Here is a 21,485-nt window from a genome sequence, read left to right as displayed (position 1 = left end):
ATTCAAATTTTTTTACTTTTATTTCATATTCACCCGTGTGACCCTGCTTATTAAAATGTGCAATTCAGACTTACTTTTGGGGCACGACAGCTAGAATAACTGTGTTTTCAGAGGGCTTGGTGGCGCGAATCATCCTGCAAATAAAACAAATGCAGATTAAAGTCAGCAGAAGTGTCAACAGGAGTTCAATTCATGCACACTGAGCTTTGGAGAAGTGGCTTGGACTCAGGTACAGGATAAACATGTGGGCAGAATGGGGGTGATGTCATTGCCACAAAAGGAGGGCAGAACATTTTTGTGCTTGACACAGAAACACCAAACACAACATGTGCTTTAGAGGTTCAGCCACAAAGCCACACTGCTGGCAGGACGTACGGGAAAGTGGTCTGTTGGTGGAGAAGGAACGAGCAGACAGTGGTGGAGGATAAAAGGAGGAGCTGGGGGAACAGATGATGGCACAGAACCTCATGGAGGATACAGATGGAAGGGGGAAAGAAAAAAATATATATTGAGGAGAGGAGTGAAGGACATGCAGAGAAGCTGCCAAACTATGGTAATCTGTGGACAGCAGAGACAAATGGATATGTTCCTTCACTTGGGAAAATGATGATCCCTTACAATAAATCCCTCAACAATATTTAGCTTTGGCTAAAAGCGTTGGCTTGTTGGTAGCATTGCATCTAACAAGAACTGAGGCAAAAAACTTGTTCAAGCTAAAAACAATGAGGTATATGCCAAAAAGCCAAAGAATATAGTTTTTTTTATCACTTCTTTGCATTAATCAGTGTCATTATTTTTGCATTAAATCAAGTAAAGGATCTGACATAAAAAACCAACATATCCGAAATATCCTTGTGGAATTCAGCAGGACGGGGAAATGGTGCAAAATACTGTCCTAAAAATATCCCCTAAATAAATCCTAAAAACCTTGTGTAGGCCAGAAAGTAATGGGGACAGACGTACAGACCAGTATGAAGTTAACAGCTGGTAAAGAACAAGGAGCAAATGAGGTTATGCTACAATAAAATGAGTCTGAAAAGGGGCCAGGGGCTTTTGCTGTGGAAAAATTGACAAAAAAGCCCTTGTGCTTCATTCCCCCGAGCCGCTATCCAGCTGTCATGTCAACAAACAAACTCACATTTTGTAGTTCAGGCTCACTGCAGCACTTTCCTTTAGTCTCTTATAACTTGTGACAATCAATTATCTACAACTTCTTTTTACTACGCCAAATTAAGAATCCCTTGAAACTTCACAATGCTCAGTGTGTTTGATTAGCTTAAAATCTGCAGTGCTTCCAGTGAACAGCAAGTGGCACCAACAAGCCCTTCACTTCCAGAGCTCCAAAGTTGTACAGTATATAATGCAACTGCTGCTTTGCAAGCCAAACTCACCAAACTATTTAGTAGATTTTAAATAAAAACTTTTTAGATTTTAGGTTACTCACAGTATCATCACAGAAAATTGAGGATGACATGCTATTGTTCCATCCATGAGGCCAGATTGCTGACCACAATTCATTTTCTTAGCCGAGAAGACAAAATATCACACCATACCAACGGCTGAATAAATATATAAAAACAAAAACTTATATTGTTAGTAATTCAATTACATACTCAGATTCTTATATACTTATTTGTATATTTATTTATGTTTTTCTACATATTTTATCTTTATCCATTTATGTATTCCTTTCTCTGTTCATTTATTTCTACATTTATTTATTTATTACGTTTATTTCAAAATGTGCTGTATGGTAAAGTGGTGGTTATTTCTTACCTTGTTCTAAAGCAGAATTTATTTGTTGAATTATATGTTTCTGAATATATTTATTTCTGATCATGGCAATTTTGGTCAGCAGAATGAGTTTGAGGAACATAAAGATAAAAAAACAGGAATAAACAATTATTTTAACCCTACACAAAGTTAATAAAATCCTCCTTCAAAACTCAGAAACTAACATGATATGTCTTCTGCTTAAAACAAACAAAAACAACTTGAAAGTGACTATGAGGACTCCTGAAGAGGTGTCATATTTACAGTGCAATAATGAGAACAGTTATGTCTTCTTCTCTGTTTCTTAAAGCCCACTTCTGCAAATGTGAGTCTGCAGTGACGGAGTGAAGTCTCACCGGCAGACGGCCTCAGGCTCAAAGTAGCGCGAGTGGCGTCCATCAATGACAACTATCTCATGGTGCTTGTCTAGGAAACACTCGACGGCAGATTCGGGTGTCCGTGCGATGTTACATCTGAACCCCGCGCGTTCGCAGGCCCACCAGAAAGCATCGCTCTGGCTGTCTTCTTTTGCAAACACCAGCAGGACCTGAGGAGACACAAGGACAACAGGGTAAGTAGGGGGACCAATTGGCCTTTGGCTCTGTGTCCTATTATTCTGACTCATATCCAAGTCAGCAATATTAGCTGTTGATTTTAGCTTTATGTTATAACCAGGAATATCACTTTAGAATCTCAGAAGGCCAATTTAAGGACATTTCACATGTCATTTCAATACATATTAAAAGGTCAAATTACCCATCTTTCATATTTGCAAGTTTGATGCCCCAATAGAAGAAAAGTATTTTGCAATAAAAGTGTCTCTGCTTTTATAATGAATCCATTAACATTATGTGTCAGACCAATAGTCCTGTTTTTCAATCTGTCTTGCCGCTTCGTTCTGTGGGAAGTTTTTTTTTATCCATTTTCAGCTATCAAAGCATGTTTACTCTTACAGTCCCAAAACACACACAAATGCACACATCTCAGGAGAATTAAACTTTCCTTAATTGTGTGCTCATCTGTCAGCTTGTTTTTTTCTGTGATAAGCTCAAGCTGTGCAGAGTGCATCTCTGCCTTTTGCTCAGAGCTTGCAGGCCACTCTATCCACATTCATGACTGAAAAGAGAGAATTTAAAATAGACTGGAGAAAAATAAATAAAAACCATCAGCAAGTAAACCTCATGCTTTCTCCTACACTATTTCTTCTTTTTTTTTTTTTTTTTTTTTACACTATTTCTTCCTCGGATGAAACTAACCAGAGAATCACAAATAACATCTGTTTTTTACACTATCAGACATGAAACCTGCAGAGCACAAGCTATTGTTTTTGATCACACACTTTGTTTTGACCACTAACACACCAGCCACCTTTGGTACAGAGGTAAAGCAAATGCAACACTGTAAGAGACACTTACAGCGAGGACACACACACGCTATTGTGCACACACAGGCAGCTGGGCTGCAGCCAGAACCAACAGAACTCAGTTCTGCCTCGCAGCAGCATCACCTCCTGACTCGCTCTAAGGACAACAAAGGATAGAGTGACAGAGCGAGTTGCAAGGAGGGAAAAAATAATGAGTGAGTGGGTAAAAAGGTTGAGGAGAATTAAAATCATAACCCCTCACACTTCCTGCACTGTTGTAAAAACTCAGGGGGAGAGTAGTTTTCATGTGATATGCTGCCCTTCAACAGCTGGAGACAGTAAAGTCAAAAACTGAGATGAAAACAGAAGAAAGATGTAAAAAGAGGACGAGGAATATGGAATCGTATTTGTGAGTGGCTGTGAAAGGTCCACAGTCTTTGATCCTGCGCTGCCTTGTGTAACCATGGCACTGCTTTGTGTAACCATGGTGCTAGCATGTGAAATTCCACACACAGAGTGTCCAGTGGACCCTGGGACAGCACAGACCGCACACATCTCTGACCTGCCACCCAAATATGCCACCTATGATAAGCCGTTAGTCTTAATACCCCATCAGATGTACATTTAAACAGATGGCTGTCCTCCATCACATCTATCTGCTGTGGGTACACACTGTTCTGTATGCATTTCACTGTTAATGGTACACAAAACGATGAATGTTTTTCCAGTTACCCGCCTAAAACGCCTTTAAAATCCATTCCTGTTTCTAAACATATCGAGCTACACATGCAGCGCAGTCACTTACTGGCACTGTTGTTTGTAAGAAAACAGTGAAGTTCGTGATCGGTTGACACAATGGCTTAATCTTGACTGCTGCTGCAGCCTGACTCACAGTTTCAGAGTTCAGAGGTTAATCTGATTGTTTGCACATGTAAGTCAGATGCCATCTGATCAAGATTTAAACAGATGGGTGTCACTGGGCCAACTGGCTCTGAGGACTTTATCCGTGTAGAAGTCTGAGCAAATAAGGGGTAACTTTGAGTATGGGAGCATTATTTTTATTTTCTTGCATTTATAGATTTTTAAAAAATTCACAGTAAAAATCTCAAAATAAAAATTATATTGATGAATTAGTATTGTTTAATAATGAATTTCTTTTGTTAAAAATATTTATATTTTATTTCTATCTCAGATTCAAATTTACTATTTAATATTCCACATTTCACTCTATTGTGCAGTTAAGTATTGCTTTAGTTATGCTTTGTCCCTTCTGGGTCACTGGTAAAAAAAAAAATGCATATAAACAAAAGGCTGTACTCCACCACAACATATCTGCTGTTGGTACAAATACCCCATTCTCAAGTAATAATAATAATAATAATAATAATAATAATAATAATAATAACAAATCTGCATTTATCTAACAAACCTGTCATTAGATCAGATTCAGTGTTATGCAACATAATCTTAAAGAAACATGAGCTAAAAATCAAGTGTTTCAGACAGAAACACTTGGTGACCAAAGGAGCTTCGGAAAGTAATAAACAGTAAATAAAATAAAATAAATAAATAAAAGAGTTAACTAGAACTCTAATAACATAAATTAGGATATTACGATCTCTTTAAAGGAACTAACTAAGGTTAGGTTTAGTTATCTTCTTTACTAACTGTTATAACCTGGACCAGGAATCTCACATTGAAGTGATTTCTTTTAATGTATTTCCTGACCGGAAATTTAAAAAGTGGATAAAGCCAAGTTCAAAATAGTTTTAATTTTTTTTAAAAGCTTCATTAAAAGAGTTTTACTCAAAGAAATTTGGAACAAAAATAATATATATATATATATACATATAAATATATATATATATATATATATATACTTATTTTCCACTTACAAAGTTTTTATTGATATGCATACATGCTCACATCCTGCAGCAGCTTTAGGTACGCCAAAATGACTATACTATAAGGATGCTGTAAGTGGACGTTTTGAGAACATATGAGATGCTTTTTGCTCTCTCTCATCTGTGTCCCAGGGGAATTTTTAGATAAGACAAAGGGGAGGTATCTAGAGAGGTTAAGACTCTCCAGGGCTGAAAGGCAGTAAAAGTAAATGTCAACAAAACTCCTAATATATCTTTCTCCTGCAGAGCATTTTATCTGTGTTTTCATCTCTCCATTTCTGTGGAACGAGGGAAATGGGAGAGGGTCGGTTTAGGTCATGGATTCAGTAGAATATTGCATGTACAACTACAGTAAAAGTGTGCTGGGTTTAGAGACAAGTTACAGGGTTTTATTGGGCATGAGACAAGCCCTATAAGCCTTTTTAATAAAACCTTCCACCTGCCAACGTACTGTTAGAGAATTGTGGTACGCTTTTTGGCTTGGTCAATAAGAAAGAGGAGGAGGGGTGGTGCAGGATACTTTAGCTGATGGTGAACATGAGCATGAACATGAGTGGCATGCCAGGCCTCTCACATCACTTCACTGGAGTCAGCTGAACTCAGAAACCTCTGGGGATGGGTCAAACTAGTACAGCTCAAACCAAAGCAAATCAAATCAAGGCAATAAACAAGCACCTAATAAAGCAGCTCTTTCTTGGGGTAGGAACTGCCAGGACAGAGGAATGCTTTGTGCTGCTTACATTCCAACCAGCTGGTAACCTCCAAGAGCTCTTACTTTCTCCGTTACATAAGGATAAATCTTACTAGCACATGTCCTAATCCCTAACCAGAGGATGAGCACAGGCAATCCCTGACTCAGCCCACCTAACCTTGCAGTATTCCCAAGTTCTTGATGGGCAAGTTGAAATCCCCACTGGTCTGATATGACAGAGGACAGGCAAGGTTTCTCTAGTCTATGAAAGCACATTAATTAAAGTATAATGTTTAAAAAAACATTTGAGAATATAGGTCATAAGGGATGAACTCCAGATTCAGGTCATATTATGATAAGTGCATGATCCAAATCCACCCATAATTAATATTTAGAGTAATAAAATTAAAATGGAAGATATTCTCTCAAGGACAGGTTTCAGTAAAAAAAAAAAAAAAAAAAAAAAATTTGAAAGATTTTCTCCTGGTCTGACTAACTAAGTAAATAATTAATTTAGCCTCACATATACTTTTGAATGCATTTCCCGAAGCACATTACATTCATAAAGCAGTTCTCCCGATACATACCGATATGATCTATATCTATATATTTATTTTATTTTTTGCTGGAATGGATGGAATTGTTTTTTGCCTTTGGGAAAATTTAATTAGTTGCACAAGTGGTTGACCAGCCATCTCTCACTGGTTTACACATAAATATGGTATCAGCAACTGAAGATGAAAAAATGGGAGTAATTGATAATATTATGCAACATCCAGTGTTTTGTATATTTCCTGTTTATGTATTTTACATTTCTTTTGAGCTAAAGAACACAAAGCATGATGCACATTTATGAAATGTTGATTAAAAAGGTTATAATTTTGACATTATCATGATTTTTTCTGTTCAAATGCAAAACTGAGCCAAGTACTCCTTCCTAATCAGGGATCCTCATATACAAGGCCTTCAAAGAGACCCCGAAACAACGTGAACATGTTTCCAGGTGTAACTTCGAGAAATCTGCTTTAATCTTACCTGAATTGGCTCCTGCGTCAATCTCATAGGTCCAACACATTCTTCTGTAGATGAAACCTGCAGAAAACCAGTGACCGCATGTGAGAATCTGTGAATCCAACACATGCACACAAAGCAACAAAAGAGAAAAAAGTCTGAACATATCTTACCATTTTACCATTGATGTCCAGAAGCATATTAACATATTGCGTTTCCTTGCATTACCTGTCTCTGTGTATTTTACTTTAACACTTCTTTATCTACTTTCAGTTTCAAATCCACAGAGCAATAAATATTTCTTCCCCTTATGTAGAAGAGTGTAAGTACAGCAGGATGGCAGTATTCCTCTAACACAACAAATATCTGGACCTTGTAAAGATCCTGGCTACAGCTTTTGTGATGACCTCTCCTGTAGTCCAGAGCTGTCCACTGCAAACCTCTTTAGATGGTATTAGTCCGCAAGCCACAGACTGAACTCACAGGTTTACCTGTATAATCCTGCTGCGGGAGCATCACACACTCTGCTGCATGTGTGTGTGTCTTTGTGTTTTTGTACCCTGTCTGGGCAGCCTCAACAGGCTTCTTAACCACATGCGTCACTCTGGTGTGAATAAGCAACTCAGCTACATGTGCATCTTTACAAGCACACGCATGCTTGTACCACTTACAAAACACAGAATGAATCAGTGGTGTACCATATCATAATGTACTGTAGCGGTCATCACATGAGCTCTGTGTCATGTCTGGGTATTAACACTCACAAATCCAGTTGTTTTTGAGCAAAGTATGCATGGCTAGGTGGTTTCTTTTAGTCAACAGATATTTGATAGATGTGCTGTAAGCATATATCTGAACACCCTCATTAACCCATTACAATCCATGTGGCAAAAAATAACAATTTAGAGATAAAAGGGGGTTTGGGTGATGTTGTTTGGCTTATGCTTCAAACTCTTTTTACAGTCATACAAACTATATGTGAAGTACAGTGAGGTAGGAGTTAGTGACTCAACCATCCATCATCACAGAATTATCTGTCGCTGGTGGTTAGGCTTAAAGGTGGGCATATTTATGCCCACATTCAGTCTCAAGTAGCTACAAATCACTTACTGGCCATCATCAAAAACCTTATGAAACTAAACTTGATTAGGGATATAGACACTTCTGTGGATGGACATATTATACTTTGATTTATCACAAAACGCAATTACATTTGAAAAATATATGCAAAATTGTTTCAAGGATTTCAAGTTCAAAGCAAAAGAAGTTGAACTCTCAGAAGCATCTTACATTTCACAGGGATTGTTTGGGTGTGGTTCATTTGGGTTGATTTGACAGTGCTGGCAACACAACCCTTTAAAAACTGTTACCAGATTCTGAATGAAAAGTTGCCTCATGCATAAAACTATGTGGCCTCACATATTTCCAATGATCCCCCACCCACTGTAAACAAAGGAAAAGAGGTTAAGAAATAGAAACCCAAAACTGCTGAAATTTCTGAGGCAAAATAACCAAAAGTGTTCTCATGTTGGCAGGCCATAACCATCACTTATCTTCATATTGAGAAGCTTATATAGCCAGGAATATCTGTGTCTGGATGCATGTTTTTGCAAAAACCTAGCAGGTGTGTGAAGCCATTAGTGATTATGGTGTTCTGTTAATACAAGCAAAACAATTTCTGAACCTGCTTCACAATAAAAAAAGACAATTTGGTGATTATTTCTTTGACTGTGGAACAGCTGAAGAACGAGTTAAGTGAGAGAGGGTATGCAATTTTTTTCTCCAAGATTGGAAGCTGGGTTGAATCTTTATTTGATTTTTCTCCCAAGACAAACAATCTCTTGTTTCTGCAAATGGCAAAAAATTACATGTTTAGATTCAATTGAAAAATCTCCCTTAACTGCGGAAGGGATAATAACTGTTGAGTCTCAGGAACAATGGAACTAGTGTGACATTATAGCCTGCAGAGCAAGAACCTAAAGGTTGTTGTAGTCCTATGAACAAAACCAGAACTTTTGTAGACATTCTTGCGTTTTACAGAAAATTGGGCTTAATTTTATCTTACCTACATATATGAGCACATACCAAATAATTTTTTCTCTCAAGGCACCCAAACCTTAAAGAAGTGCAAGATAAAAAAAGTCTGAAATGGATTTCTTGAATATGGTTTGTTTTTGCTAGCAGTCTGGCAGGATTGTGTTGTCTCTGACATGTGGTCGCCACATCATATTTGTTTGTCTGGAAGCACAAAGACTTTCTTGAAAAGCCAAGCAGGAATCACTGTCAGTGTTCATGGTGTGGTCTGACAAGACATGAGGTCAACCAGAGATGTTCCAAGGGAGTCTGTAAGAAATACGCAAGAGCATGTGGTGGTTCAAAGTTAAGGAGAAAAAGATTGGTGAAACAATGGCTAAGGAGACTGAATCACTGCGGAGTGCTACAACAGGAAGAAGTGCAGACTACAAATATATCAGTGGTTGAGGGTTGGCTTCATGGGAACATGAGTAATTGTGTTTTACTTAAGGACGACACAGCCAGATGTGAAACAGAACAGGAAGGAAGGCAACAGAAGGGGGGACAGTTCAGTAATCATTGCTGAGAGAAGAGTTTGGGGAGAGCTCAGCTATAGAGCCCAACTACTGTATCACCTCTTATTAGAGAATGTGACGAAGCCCTCACGGATGATTTTGGACAGAGTAAACAAACAAAAGCTTCTGAGAGCTAACAACTGTGGTAAAGGCAAGACTGGTGGAGATATACGTAGAAGAGATAGAAAAACTGTCTGCTTGCTTGATTAATTGGGATTAAGGCAGAGAAGCAGGTGAGGAAAAACAGAAAAGAAGAAAAGAGGATAGCAGTCTGCATTAAGTTGGAAGGGATTATGAGGTGAATAATGAGAGAGGAAAGCAGAACTAAACTTTGGGGAAAGAGTTGTAAATATACAGTTGTGGAAGTACAATAATAATTTTTTTCAATTTCAGAGAGGTTTTGCAATGTTACATGTCATGCATAATACTGAAGCTTTTTATTATGTTCTGCTATCTAAACTCTCAAAGGGTCTAATTGGAAAACGTATCAATCAAACCAAATTTTGAAGCACTGTTGCAGGACACTGACTGAATTCTGCAATTTTCTATAATCTTTAAAGACATCCCTTTACAGGGGCATGGAAGATGACATCTGGGGGTGTAAAAAGTCAGTCACACTGAATTTGAGTGTGTTTGCAGCATTATTTATGTGCTTTCAGATTTCTTTTCTCTTTCTTATTCCTACCAATGTGATGTTACAGTATACTTATGTCTTATACTTCCTTACCACTCCAGGGAAACCACACTGTCTTAAATTTTAGATATTCACCTAATTACTAACATTTGTGAACCTGACTTGCCACACAAATAAACCTTTAATTGGTTACTGAATCACAGGTATTATTATGTCACTGACTGTTATAATACAGATCAAGCCTTGATTCTGTATCGTGAAAGCTCACGAGCTGCAGTAAGTTAACTTGTTTTGAAAGTGTTTAAAATATTATACTATAAAAATGAAAAGTTAGTTCCTGAAACAGTTCTAGAAAGTCTTATTTACACTTCCAGGCACATGTCTTATCATTTTCAGTAGTGTGTAATTCTCATCTGGACCTGACCTTGTGACTGATTGTTGCTTTGAAATTACACTGTGTCAAAGACAGAAGTAATAAAGCATGACATTATTCAGGGCAGAGCTAAATCTTCCTCTGAGTATTTGCATGAAGGGGGTCCTCAAGGAAAATAGGTTGGGAACCACTGATGCAATGACTGCCTCTAAAGGCAGCAGAAAGGAACTACGACTCATCCCTAAACATTTCTTCCTCATAGAAAAAGTTATTCATAAGTATCTGCTTTAACAAACCAGGTGGATGATATTATTGAGCATATCACTTTCAACCATGAAGTCTTTTTGGGAGGAGGACATTCTAAAATAGACAAAAGTGAGACAACTCAGAAATCAAGGAAAGCTGAATGCTGATCTAGGGGATGATAAGCTAGCACAGAGGCTGTCAGTTCGCTGCTGCTGGCTCAGGTGGTCATGAACATACCAAACTTTTATCCTATTTTCTAGTTAGCACACATTTAGATCCCTTTAATTACTTTAAATGTGTCTTGGCCCCTTCCACCAGAGATGAGAACAGAGAGGATGAGGACAGACCAGAGGAAAGAAAAGGTGAGACAACAGACATTTAATAATGAGACTTCCTGGCTTTGCAGCTCTTTTATAAACTAATGTTAATGAATGTATGTACATTGTACATATGTACATTCCTTGTATATATTTTATAACTCAGTTTTACTATGCTTTTTTTTCCATTATATACATTTGTTTGTTCTAGTTCTCTTTACTTTAAATTGCAACGCTTCCTTCATGCTGCTCCACTGTGCCTTTTAAATTGCCCCTCGGGGGCCAATAAAGTTTATTGAACTGAATTGAAACATTGTTTTTAGAGCATTAAATGTGTTTGTGCCAATGCATCAGAGATGTCCACGAGACCTTTTTTGCAAGTCCAAGTTAAGTCTGAAACCTTAGATCTCAAGTCCAAGTCACTTTTAGTTGTAATGAGTAATCTGCCATGTGACGCCTGCTGTTTGGTCTGAAGATGCATTATAATATCTAAAGAAGTTAACTCAGCTTTTGTCTACTAGCATTTTGTAACAGAATTGATTACTTTACTGAATTCAGAAAACCTGTAGATGAGCATGGACATTTATTCAGATTAGTAAATATGTAAAAAATTGTAAATGGTCCGTATTTATATAGCGCTTTACTGTACCTGGGATGATCCCCAAAGCGCTTTACATCATACATCACATTCACCCATTCATACACACATTCACACACTGATGGCGGAAGCTGCCATGCAAGGCGCTCAACCACGACCCATCAGGAGCAAGTAGGGGCTTGGTGTCTTGCCCAAGGACACCTCGACATGAACTCGACTTGGCCAAGGATCGAACCGGCAACCCTCGGTTTACATAACGACTGCTGTACCTTGTTGTCCATGTACCATGTGTAGATACTTTGAAGGGCTGTTCCTAATGTTTTTGAAGGACATATACATGGATCCATTTAGAATATTTTAAACTCTTGACTAATTTTATTGGTGGGTTGATGTGCACATCCATGTTTTGTGTCTGGGTATTGCATTAATTCTAAAGTGAATGAGAATTAATGATGATTTCTCTTGTCGGCACGCTTTCCAGTATAAAGCTGGAGTGGAACCAGGTTTCAGATTTATGTTGCAGCTTGGGCCTGGAAGGGCAACAAGTATTAGAACCTTATAGCTAAGAGTCTCATGTTTGACATGACATTAACTGGTTCAGGTCCTATTTAGAAGGCCAGAGTTATTTTGTTACGATCGGCAGCTATGAATCTGAGCGAGTGGCCATGACTTGTGGAGTCCCCCAGGGGTCAGTCCTTGGATCTCTTCTGTTCAACTTGTATATGCTCCCTTTGGGTCAAATATTACAGAACTATAGCATTAATTATCAAAGTTATGCAGATGAAACACAACTTTATTTGTCTCTGTCACCAGATGACTGCAGTCCAATAGACTTATTGTGTCAGTGTCTGGAGCAAATAAACACCTGGATGAAGGAGAATTTTCTACAATTAAATGAAGATAAAACTGAGATTATTCTGTTTGGTAGCAAAGAGAAGAGGGTCAGCATTGGTAAACACCTGGAGACTTGGGCTCTTAAAATCACCGACCAAGTTCGTAACCTGGGAGTGTTGATAGACTCAGATCTGACTTTCAGCAGCCACATCAAAGCTTCACTAAGAAGCTTTTTACCAGCTCAGAAACATCAACAGAATTAAAAGTTTAGTCTCCCAGAAAGACCAAGAGAGACTCATCCATGCATTCATCTCCAGTAGACTGGATTACTGTAATGGTCTTTTAACAGGACTTCCTAAAAAGGGCATTAAACATCAGCAGCTCATCCAGAACGCTGCTGCTAGAGTTTTAACCAGGACTAAGAGATCTGAACACATCACACCAGTTTTGAAATCTTTACACTGGCTTCCAGTCAGTCACAGAATAGATTTTAAAACCCTTCTGATTGTTTACAAATCTGGTTTAGGCCCAGAATACATCTGTGATATGTTCAGAGAATATAAAGCAGAGCGCTTAGATCCAAAGACTCTGGTCAACTAGTCCAAACCAGAGTCCAGACTAAACATGGAGAAGCAGCATTTAGCTGTTATGCTGCAAACAAGTGGAACAAACTGCCAGTGGAGATTAAACGTTCACCAAATGTAGACATTTTTAAATCCAGGTTAAAAACATTTCTTTTCTCATGCGCCTATGCATGAAATCTGCATTTTAATTGCCTTTTCCTTCCACAACCCAGCCAAACCTCACACTCAGCATTAATGGTAAATATATTACATGAAAATAATGTTTATGAAACTTGTTTCTGGTGTCATTTCTAAATAAACAAGTCCATCTGAAATGTGGGTATAATGGTGATGGATCGGCATTAAAAAATTAAAAAATATTAAATAATTCTTGCTCACTCTGCACCATTTTAATAAATTAACCAGATGGATGTGTGCCAACTTAATTTTAATTAGTCCTCTAATGAAAGATTCATACACTTAGATTATTTGATCATGCCTTTAAAAACAACCCTTAACAGTGTCCTGTAGACTTGAATAGACCTGACCCACTTTAAAAACGCTTTACTAAAGACTTTTGTAACTTCTTGATTACAGAAATCCAAACTACCTGGTAAGGGCGAAACAATAATAATCAAGACTAAAATACATATTTTCCAATGCATCTGTCACTCATGGACTTAATTTTGGTGGTTGCCTGGGTCACATGGAAACAAAATGCACTGCAATGAAACTTTGTAAAACCTCGTTTCATTATGGTTAGAAATCAAAACTCTTTGGTTAGGGTTTGAAAATGATCACGTCTGAGATAAAAAAAAAAAACAAAAAAAAAAAACAAACAAAAAACATCTGTTATATGATGCAAATTTTAACTACAAGGATGACGTTTTCTGTGGTAGACTGCCGACTTGTCCAGGGTGTATCCTGCTTCTCTAATTGTTGGGATAGGCTCCAGCCCACGCGACATGACTTGGTCTAAGCGATATAGAAAATAAATGAATAAATCAAAAGGATGCCATTTTTACAAATCACATGCGGTTGCTCTCACAACCATTAGAGATCACATGTTGATTCGATCTGCCTGATCAAACATATTCAGAAAAGCAGACTCACTATTGCCCAACTATTCCTAAAACAATTACATGTTTGAAAGTCCCTCACACGTGGCATCCTCCAATTCAATCTAAAGCAGAATCAGATTTTAGGTAACATCAGTCAAATTTTCTCAGATATTTTCACTATCCCTGATCCTGCTCATTCATCTATACTGCTCAGGAAGACCATGGAAACACAACTGTGCATGAAGAAAAAAAATCATGCTGTGTTTTAATGAGATAACATGAATGTAAACACATACTGACAGGAATTTCTTTGTGGGTAAACAGTTGAGCATTTTAAGTATTTTCCACTTCACAGGCTCAATGACATTCCCTCTCTGACACTGAACTCAGACTCCACACTAAGATGGTGAAATATGAAACATGTTCATGAGTTCTTCTTATAAGTACACTACAGTTTAACAAAAAATACAAAACAGCAAATACTCAAACAGTTGTAAATAAACAAGTTTCCTGCTGCATTATGAAGTCAGCCAAACTTTTATTAATGTGAAACCAACAGAATGCAAAAAAAAAAAGAAAATTGGTTGATAATGGTTATTGATAACTTAATGAAGTGAAAGCATAATCCATCAAACAAATGGAAACAGAAGTGAATCCCCAAGTCAAAGTAGGCCTTTTTCAGACTGAGGTCAGGTCCTGCCCATCTCTCAAAAGGCACCTCAAATTGTGCCTTTTTCCTTACAACATCACCTACTTGTGACTCATTCAGGGAACTCTGACCAAAAACAGATTAATCTGCAAACCTGAATAGTTTATTCCCACCTGAAGCCAAATAATAGGTTTTAACAGTCAATTGTGATGTGGTTATGTTGTATTTTGCAGCTTATAAAGATGTGTCATGCCTTCTGTGCATAAAGCTCCCTTCATTACAGTGGTTCTGCTCAAAATAGCTGGAAACTTGGGCTAAAATTTCTAGGAATTACCACCGTTACAAGAGCCATGATTGCTTCAGAAGATTGAGCTAATTAGATGGAAAAAGAAAAAGCTGCGTTCCACATTATTATAATCTGGACATCATGTCACATTCATTACATTCTCTTTACTGATTCTCTACAATCAGACATTAGATTTATTTTCTCTTTATTCTTTATTTGTTAAAAAGAAAGCTGCAGCTATGTTTTCAAATCTGACACATGATCTTTTTTTCTTTTTTGTTCTTTTTCTTTTAACATGACAAAGATAAAGACAAAAAAAGTTTCTTCTCAATAAGCACGCTGTGTGTATCTGTGCAAGTGTTAAACTGGGTTGAGGAATACTGTAAGAACTCTGGCTACATCAGGATTGCAGCATCTTCAGCTTACAACTCAAGAAATCTGCTTTCAAACACTTTCTCATACTGGAAAGGAAAAAAAGAAGAATGTCATCATCTTTTGTTTTTATCTAAAACTTTTGCATCATGCAGCAGCAGGCGGAGGAGCAGTGGAGAAAAAACATTTATTAGCTACATTTTTAATGTTCTGTAAACAACTTAAATAAGGAGATAAGCTCATTTAATAACAACATATAATGGCATGTAACAAATAAATGTTTTTCTACCCAGAAATCATCTGAGCTGCTACAGTTATTTCTTCAGTGAAATCATTGGGAGCAGGAAGTCATGCTCAGTGGAGTCTTGCCCCTTCCCAATGATACATGTTATTTTAATCGAAAGTCCAAATGTCATTTAGTAAAGCAGCTTTTTTCTTGGTATATTAAGTGGTATGTTCCAGAGAATTGTTATTTTCTCTGCAGCAATAATAATATCGTTAAGGTGAGTGTGAAGATATTTAACCACTGAAGTAAAGATACAACCAAAGCAACGGACATGAAACCTGATGGTTTAAACATGATGTTGGTTCCATGAGATTTAGAAAATTCATCAATATAGTGGCATTTAAAGAAACGTGTTTAGAATTAAAAACAAACATGAGATTTAAAAAAATTAGTTGTAGCTTTTGTTTTGTTTTGTCTTTGTTACGCTGCATAATCCACATCCACAGAACAAAATGTTTTCACTGAAACCACTGAAGAAATAGTCACTGTCACTGTTATGTTACTGAAATATTGTGTGACCTCAGACCTTGCCGAACCCTAAACTTCACCCCTTGGTGCAGCACAGAAAAATGCTCTGGATGGACTTGCTACAGAATCTTTAAAAAGTTATTATTGCAGTAATGTGATAGCAGTCTGTACTAAAACTCATGTTTGGTTGTAGTGATTCTGAAACGTGTGCGGATGAGGGGCCCAGTTTGGAAAAATTGACCCCTCTTCCATAATTTCTGCTTCCTGACCTGCTCACAGTGGTGCTGCAGTGTTTGGCTTTCTGATTAAATACATGACACTAATTTTAACAGATGGTGGTTTCAATAATAGAATCTATGCACCTTCAAATAAACAGTTGATGGCACACATTCTCCACTCAGGTTCCGTTAAACGACAGCAGAAATAATAAAGTAGTTGCAACAAGATGAACCTCAAGCATTGGAAATTTATGTGGACATAGTGATGGCAATATGACGTTAGTCTGTCATCCAGCTGTACTCATACATGTGAATAGAGATGATTGGAACTATTATGTAAAATTATTGTGGTTAGCAAAAATAATTGCAATCAGGCAATTATGCAGTGACAGCTCTAATTATAGCCAAACACTACCCAACTATGTAAGGAGACATAAGCCAACGATTCCCAAAACCGCTTTTTCCCACACAAGAAAAAACAAAACAAAAAAAAAACAAAACATGCAAGTCCACTTAAAGGGGTAGTGCACCTAAAAATGTGTTTTTTGAGCTATAAACAACACAGTATTACTTATTTGTGATGAAACCACATATACTGTCGATAAAATTTGTATTTTTCATTTCGGCCTGTGTATCCCATCCAGCCCACTCTCCGCTCTCTGATCATCCCAACCTTCCCACCACAACCCTTCCAGTTTCAGGCATTTTTCAAATTCGGCAGTGGGTGAAGTTACGCAAAAACTAGGGTGTGTAGAGTTACACTTTAATTTGCAGAGTTTACTCAAAAAAATGCCATTTAGAAAATTTAGAAAAACAGAGATTTAATGAGGGAAGAAGCAAAAAAAAAGTTGCATCATATAAGATTCAATGTTATGTACAACACCACTGATATGTGTTATTAAAATCTGCATCACTGTATATGATGAAAGCAATTATGTAAACATAAGAAGAACCGTGGTTTTCAGAAAAATGTTCTTAACACATCATGGACAGTATGGACTTTGCACACGGTGAGCTTTGTTTTACACAGTTACATAAACTTGAGATGTAATATTACAGCTAGTAGCAAAAAAAGGGCAATCGATCTTTGATTAGAAAACTTGCATAAGATTTTTTTACAACAGCTCTTAAAAGGCAATTTGTACTTAAACAGTGACATTTACTTCGTTCTAAATTTGACAATACTCTGATTATGGGTTTTACACGATTTGCGTATATACAGAATATTCTGATCATATTTAAGTTTACATATTACAAAGCGTAGTTGAATTATTAAGTCATGCCTTTCAACCTTCAAAACATGAAGCATAACTTCTCTCACCATGTTTTCTTTTTACCTGCAGCAATGCTGCTGCTTCAGCCTGTGCTAGTTTCTGTTCATCTTATGATAGAAACAAGCAACTCCATCAATAACAAAAAATCCAAAAAAAGCAATGAGATCTTAAAAAAAGAAACCCAAAGTCATTCATCATAACTGGATGTGGTTATTTGTGAAAACAAAGGCATGCGTTGTGTATGTCACCAGATGCCGTAAAAACATGTCTGCATAATGCAAGTAAGCATGGGATATTCCACATGGCTTTATTTGATAATTTGATCTTATATGACCATATTTGGATTAAAGTGATCAGAAAGTTTATTAAAGCCAAAAGTCAGAACCTGCTCTGTTGATTGCTGAACTTTTGTACTTTTTAAACAAGAGGCACGAAACAAGGAGAAACTGCCAGTTTAAGCTATCCTCTGTATATTCTTACAAGCCAGTAGCTCCTTACAAAGCCCTGCAGGGACATCTGTACAGGACACCAGCATCAGCTTCTTTACATGTGACTCTTCACACCCCTGCCGTACTCACCAGAGGGGTAAACAAAGGACTTATGTATATGAACACGCACAAACATACACAAGCACACACACAAATGCACAAGGCAGCGTGATCAACACCACGGCAGATTATCAGGATCCTGCAGGGTAAAGAAGATGTTTTTTTTAAATAATAAATGGTATCATTGATCCTCTCTTAGTCTTCAGTGATAGATGCAAACTGACAGAAAGCAAAGGAACAGCTGATAAACCAACACAAACATAACAACAAAAGTGCATGATACAAATCTATAAAAAGTATGAAAGTGTTGGACCTAAATATTGTAAAGATGCTGCAACAAAAATCAAAACATTTTAGATGATATTATAGAAAAGTTTTTTATTAAATATAAAAAAAAAGTCTGGTATTTGTTTCACTAAGGGCTAAAAAAAGTTCTTAGTCTTTTAGTATAGCATAATGGTAAAAACAAGTGTTTCCTGGTGGAAGCAAGTAATTATAATCACTCTAAGCACCATTGATGACCAACCAGTATTGACAGGGGGTCATTCCCACTAGGGACACTGGGAATGGTCCCAAACAAGGACATGGACAATTTTGTCTTAAACCTTAGAAGCACAGTGTGTTAACAATGCTGTATCAACAGCTGTTAACTAACATGATGAGAAGACTTGAAGAGAGATTTAAGTTCATAATAACAAACCATAAGGTGCCCTGCAGATAACCTGTGTTGATGTGACGTAGTTTACTGTGCGTTGTGGGAACCAGTTCTCCCTCGAGTCTGTGAGAGGAACATTATCTCAGCCACAGTAAAGTACATGCTGTAGGCAGTGAGTTATAATGGCCACTGTAATGTCTCCAGATATGCTCAGTTTGCAACATAAATAGTATTAGTGTTTTGTAATCACTGCTGCAAAGGAAAAAGAGCTACTGTTTGTGAACGCCGCCACGGTGTCCCACAATCCTTCATAAGCAGAGTGATCTCCACCCTCAAGACTGTTTTACAAACTCTAATTAAAAAATGTATGGAAAATCTTCTAAAATGCAATAAAAATTTATCCTGTAAATTGTTCATTTGTTTGAAAATTTATTCAACATTTGTCTAAAAAAATTATTTAGTGACTTCACTAACCAACTTCATTATATTTAGAAACGTTAACAAATCTATCGTTTGATGGCAGATCAACTACTGATAGGTAAGGGTGTCAGGTTTTGGTATAAAAGGAGCATCTTCCAAAGACTGAGCAAGGATGATGCATGGCTCACTGATCAGTTAAAATAATAATAATAACTACTACAGAGTAGATACTGTGAAAAGATTAAAGGAGTCTGGGGAAATAAAGTCCAAGGACAGAAACCACTGTTAGATGGTCATGTTCTTTGAGCCTTCATGCAGCACTATATGAGAAACCATCATGCCAGCATGATCTGTATGATTTTCCAAAGCTGGGGGCACCTTGGAAAACCGTTTTCACTCAGTGCAGTCCACTGCTGTACCAGAAATGTAACCTGAAGAAGAAGCCATATATCTACTCTGTGCAGAAACACCAGCAAGTTATTTGGACACCAGCTCATCTCAAATGGACAGAAAGATAGTGGACACATGTTCTGTGGTCAGATGAGTCCATGTTTTAGCTGCTTTTGGAAGAAAAAAACTGATGTCTGATTTGATACGCCAAGAATGAGAAAGACCATCCAAGTCTTTATTAGAAAAAGCTGCAAAAGCCAGCATCTGTGATTGTATGGAGGTGCATCAGTGTCCATGGCATGGATGACTTCATATTTGTGAAGATCCCATTTATAATGGGAGGTCCATCATTATTATTTAAACAGGATTCTGTCAAATTTCATTCTGTACAACTTCCAACAGCATGGCTTTTATTATGTGTGCTTGGCTGGCTTTCCTGTCTTCTACTGAAAATGTGTGGCGCATCATGAAGAGAACCAGTCAACAACAACCATGAACTGAGCAGTTTAAATCCTCAGTTATCAAACCTTTATAAAGGTTTAAGAACTGAGTGCTGCAGGATATTTAATGCTACTATATCATATTCTATATTTAATTTTTCTTATGCTTACCTAATGGCCTAGGTTGTGCCCTTGTGATGAACTGTTGTGCAATAATATCCACCATAATTATCCACTCTTGCGTCATAATACTGCACATGATGAAGGTTGATTTTTTTGCTACATGAGCATTTATGACTTTTCAACACAAACTGACACCCCAGATCACTGATGTTGGTGAGGTGTCTAACAGATGAGTCCTCCTTAGCTACGTATATCCCATTAACCATGTCTGAAAAGGAAAAAGGCGTATGCATTGCTGCACCAGCAGACTTCAGAGCAGTTTCTGTTCTCAGAGTGTGAAACGACTGAAATCATCCTCACCATTATTTCATTGACTTTATTGTTCAATCATTCATTTATCATTTTTGTGTTTCTTATGAGTAACGTTAAGGAACTAGATCTGTGATTTCATCATGTTTTATTTTATTTTATTTCATTGTGTTTATGTTTAATTGTCTGAATCTCATCTGGATCTGAAAGAGTTAATGCATCCTGAGAGTCTGATGACTCAATCATCTGCTGCACCACTTCTTAACAAAACAAAACTATATCCTCTGGGGTTCGATCCTAAATATCATGACATATCTGTTCACATGCTTCCACTTGAGAGCGATCCCTTCAAAGCAAATACTATATGTTCATGAGGAGATATGGTAAGAAAGCTGTGCTATTCTCACTTTGAATTCTGGTGTTTCCAAGACAATGATTTCATTTATGGACTTTTTACTAACTTCCTCATATCTATAATTAGGTTTGCGAAGGGAGGAGCTTTTCAGTATTAGCAAAACCTAATATTTAAAGAAGCTATTGTATTTAGGATTATAAAGGTTCTTCAGTTTGGATGCAGTTTAAATAAATAAATAAGGTAAACCTATCTCAACACCTCAAAACGTTGCTGAGGAGTAACAAAAGCACTGAGATACAACTGAAATATTCTTTTAAAAAAAGCTCACAGTGTACTCTGAGCATGACACAAGGGATTTCTGTCTTTCTTTCATTACAGATTTTGGATTTTGATATTACAGAATTTTCATTTTTCCATCAAGGCGATACCTAAAATGGTAGGGGAAAAAACTGGTAAAACTACCTTCCATGAAACTCAACATAGAGTTGGAGCATATGCAAAGGAAGAACCCATTAAAATCCTTACAGTTCCAAGACAGCTTTGGCCTTGGTGGGGGACTGAGCTCCCGTGTTCCCTTCTGGTTTGAGTTAATAGCTAATTACTTGCAGCATCTCCCATGATAATTGAAATTAGCTGTTAATTCAAAGACTTTTCTTCTACTTAATGGGATTTTGATTTTGTTGATTAGGTTACTTATATGACGTCTTTAAGCTTTGAAGGAAACCTCAGGAAACCA

The 21,485-nt window shown here is 37.2% G+C and overlaps 1 protein-coding gene across 2 annotated transcripts in view; it reads right to left on the bottom strand.

Moving 5' to 3' along the window:
• pde8b (phosphodiesterase 8B) overlaps window positions 1–21,485 on the bottom strand; it is a 55,036-nt gene that overhangs the window by 24,308 nt on the left and 9,243 nt on the right. For both annotated transcript variants that reach the window (XM_041969961.1, XM_041969960.1), the window contains exons 2-4: window positions 6,767–6,823; window positions 2,130–2,320; window positions 75–134 (exon numbers count right to left, since the gene is read on the bottom strand). In XM_041969961.1, the coding sequence (XP_041825895.1) occupies window positions 75–134; window positions 2,130–2,320; window positions 6,767–6,823 (308 nt within the window). The remainder of the gene's footprint in view (window positions 1–74; window positions 135–2,129; window positions 2,321–6,766; window positions 6,824–21,485) is intronic.

The sequence above is a fragment of the Melanotaenia boesemani genome, chromosome 19, assembly GCF_017639745.1.
Source record: "Melanotaenia boesemani isolate fMelBoe1 chromosome 19, fMelBoe1.pri, whole genome shotgun sequence".
Taxonomy (NCBI): Eukaryota; Metazoa; Chordata; class Actinopteri; order Atheriniformes; family Melanotaeniidae; genus Melanotaenia; species Melanotaenia boesemani.
This window is presented reverse-complemented; position numbering and strand designations above follow the sequence as displayed.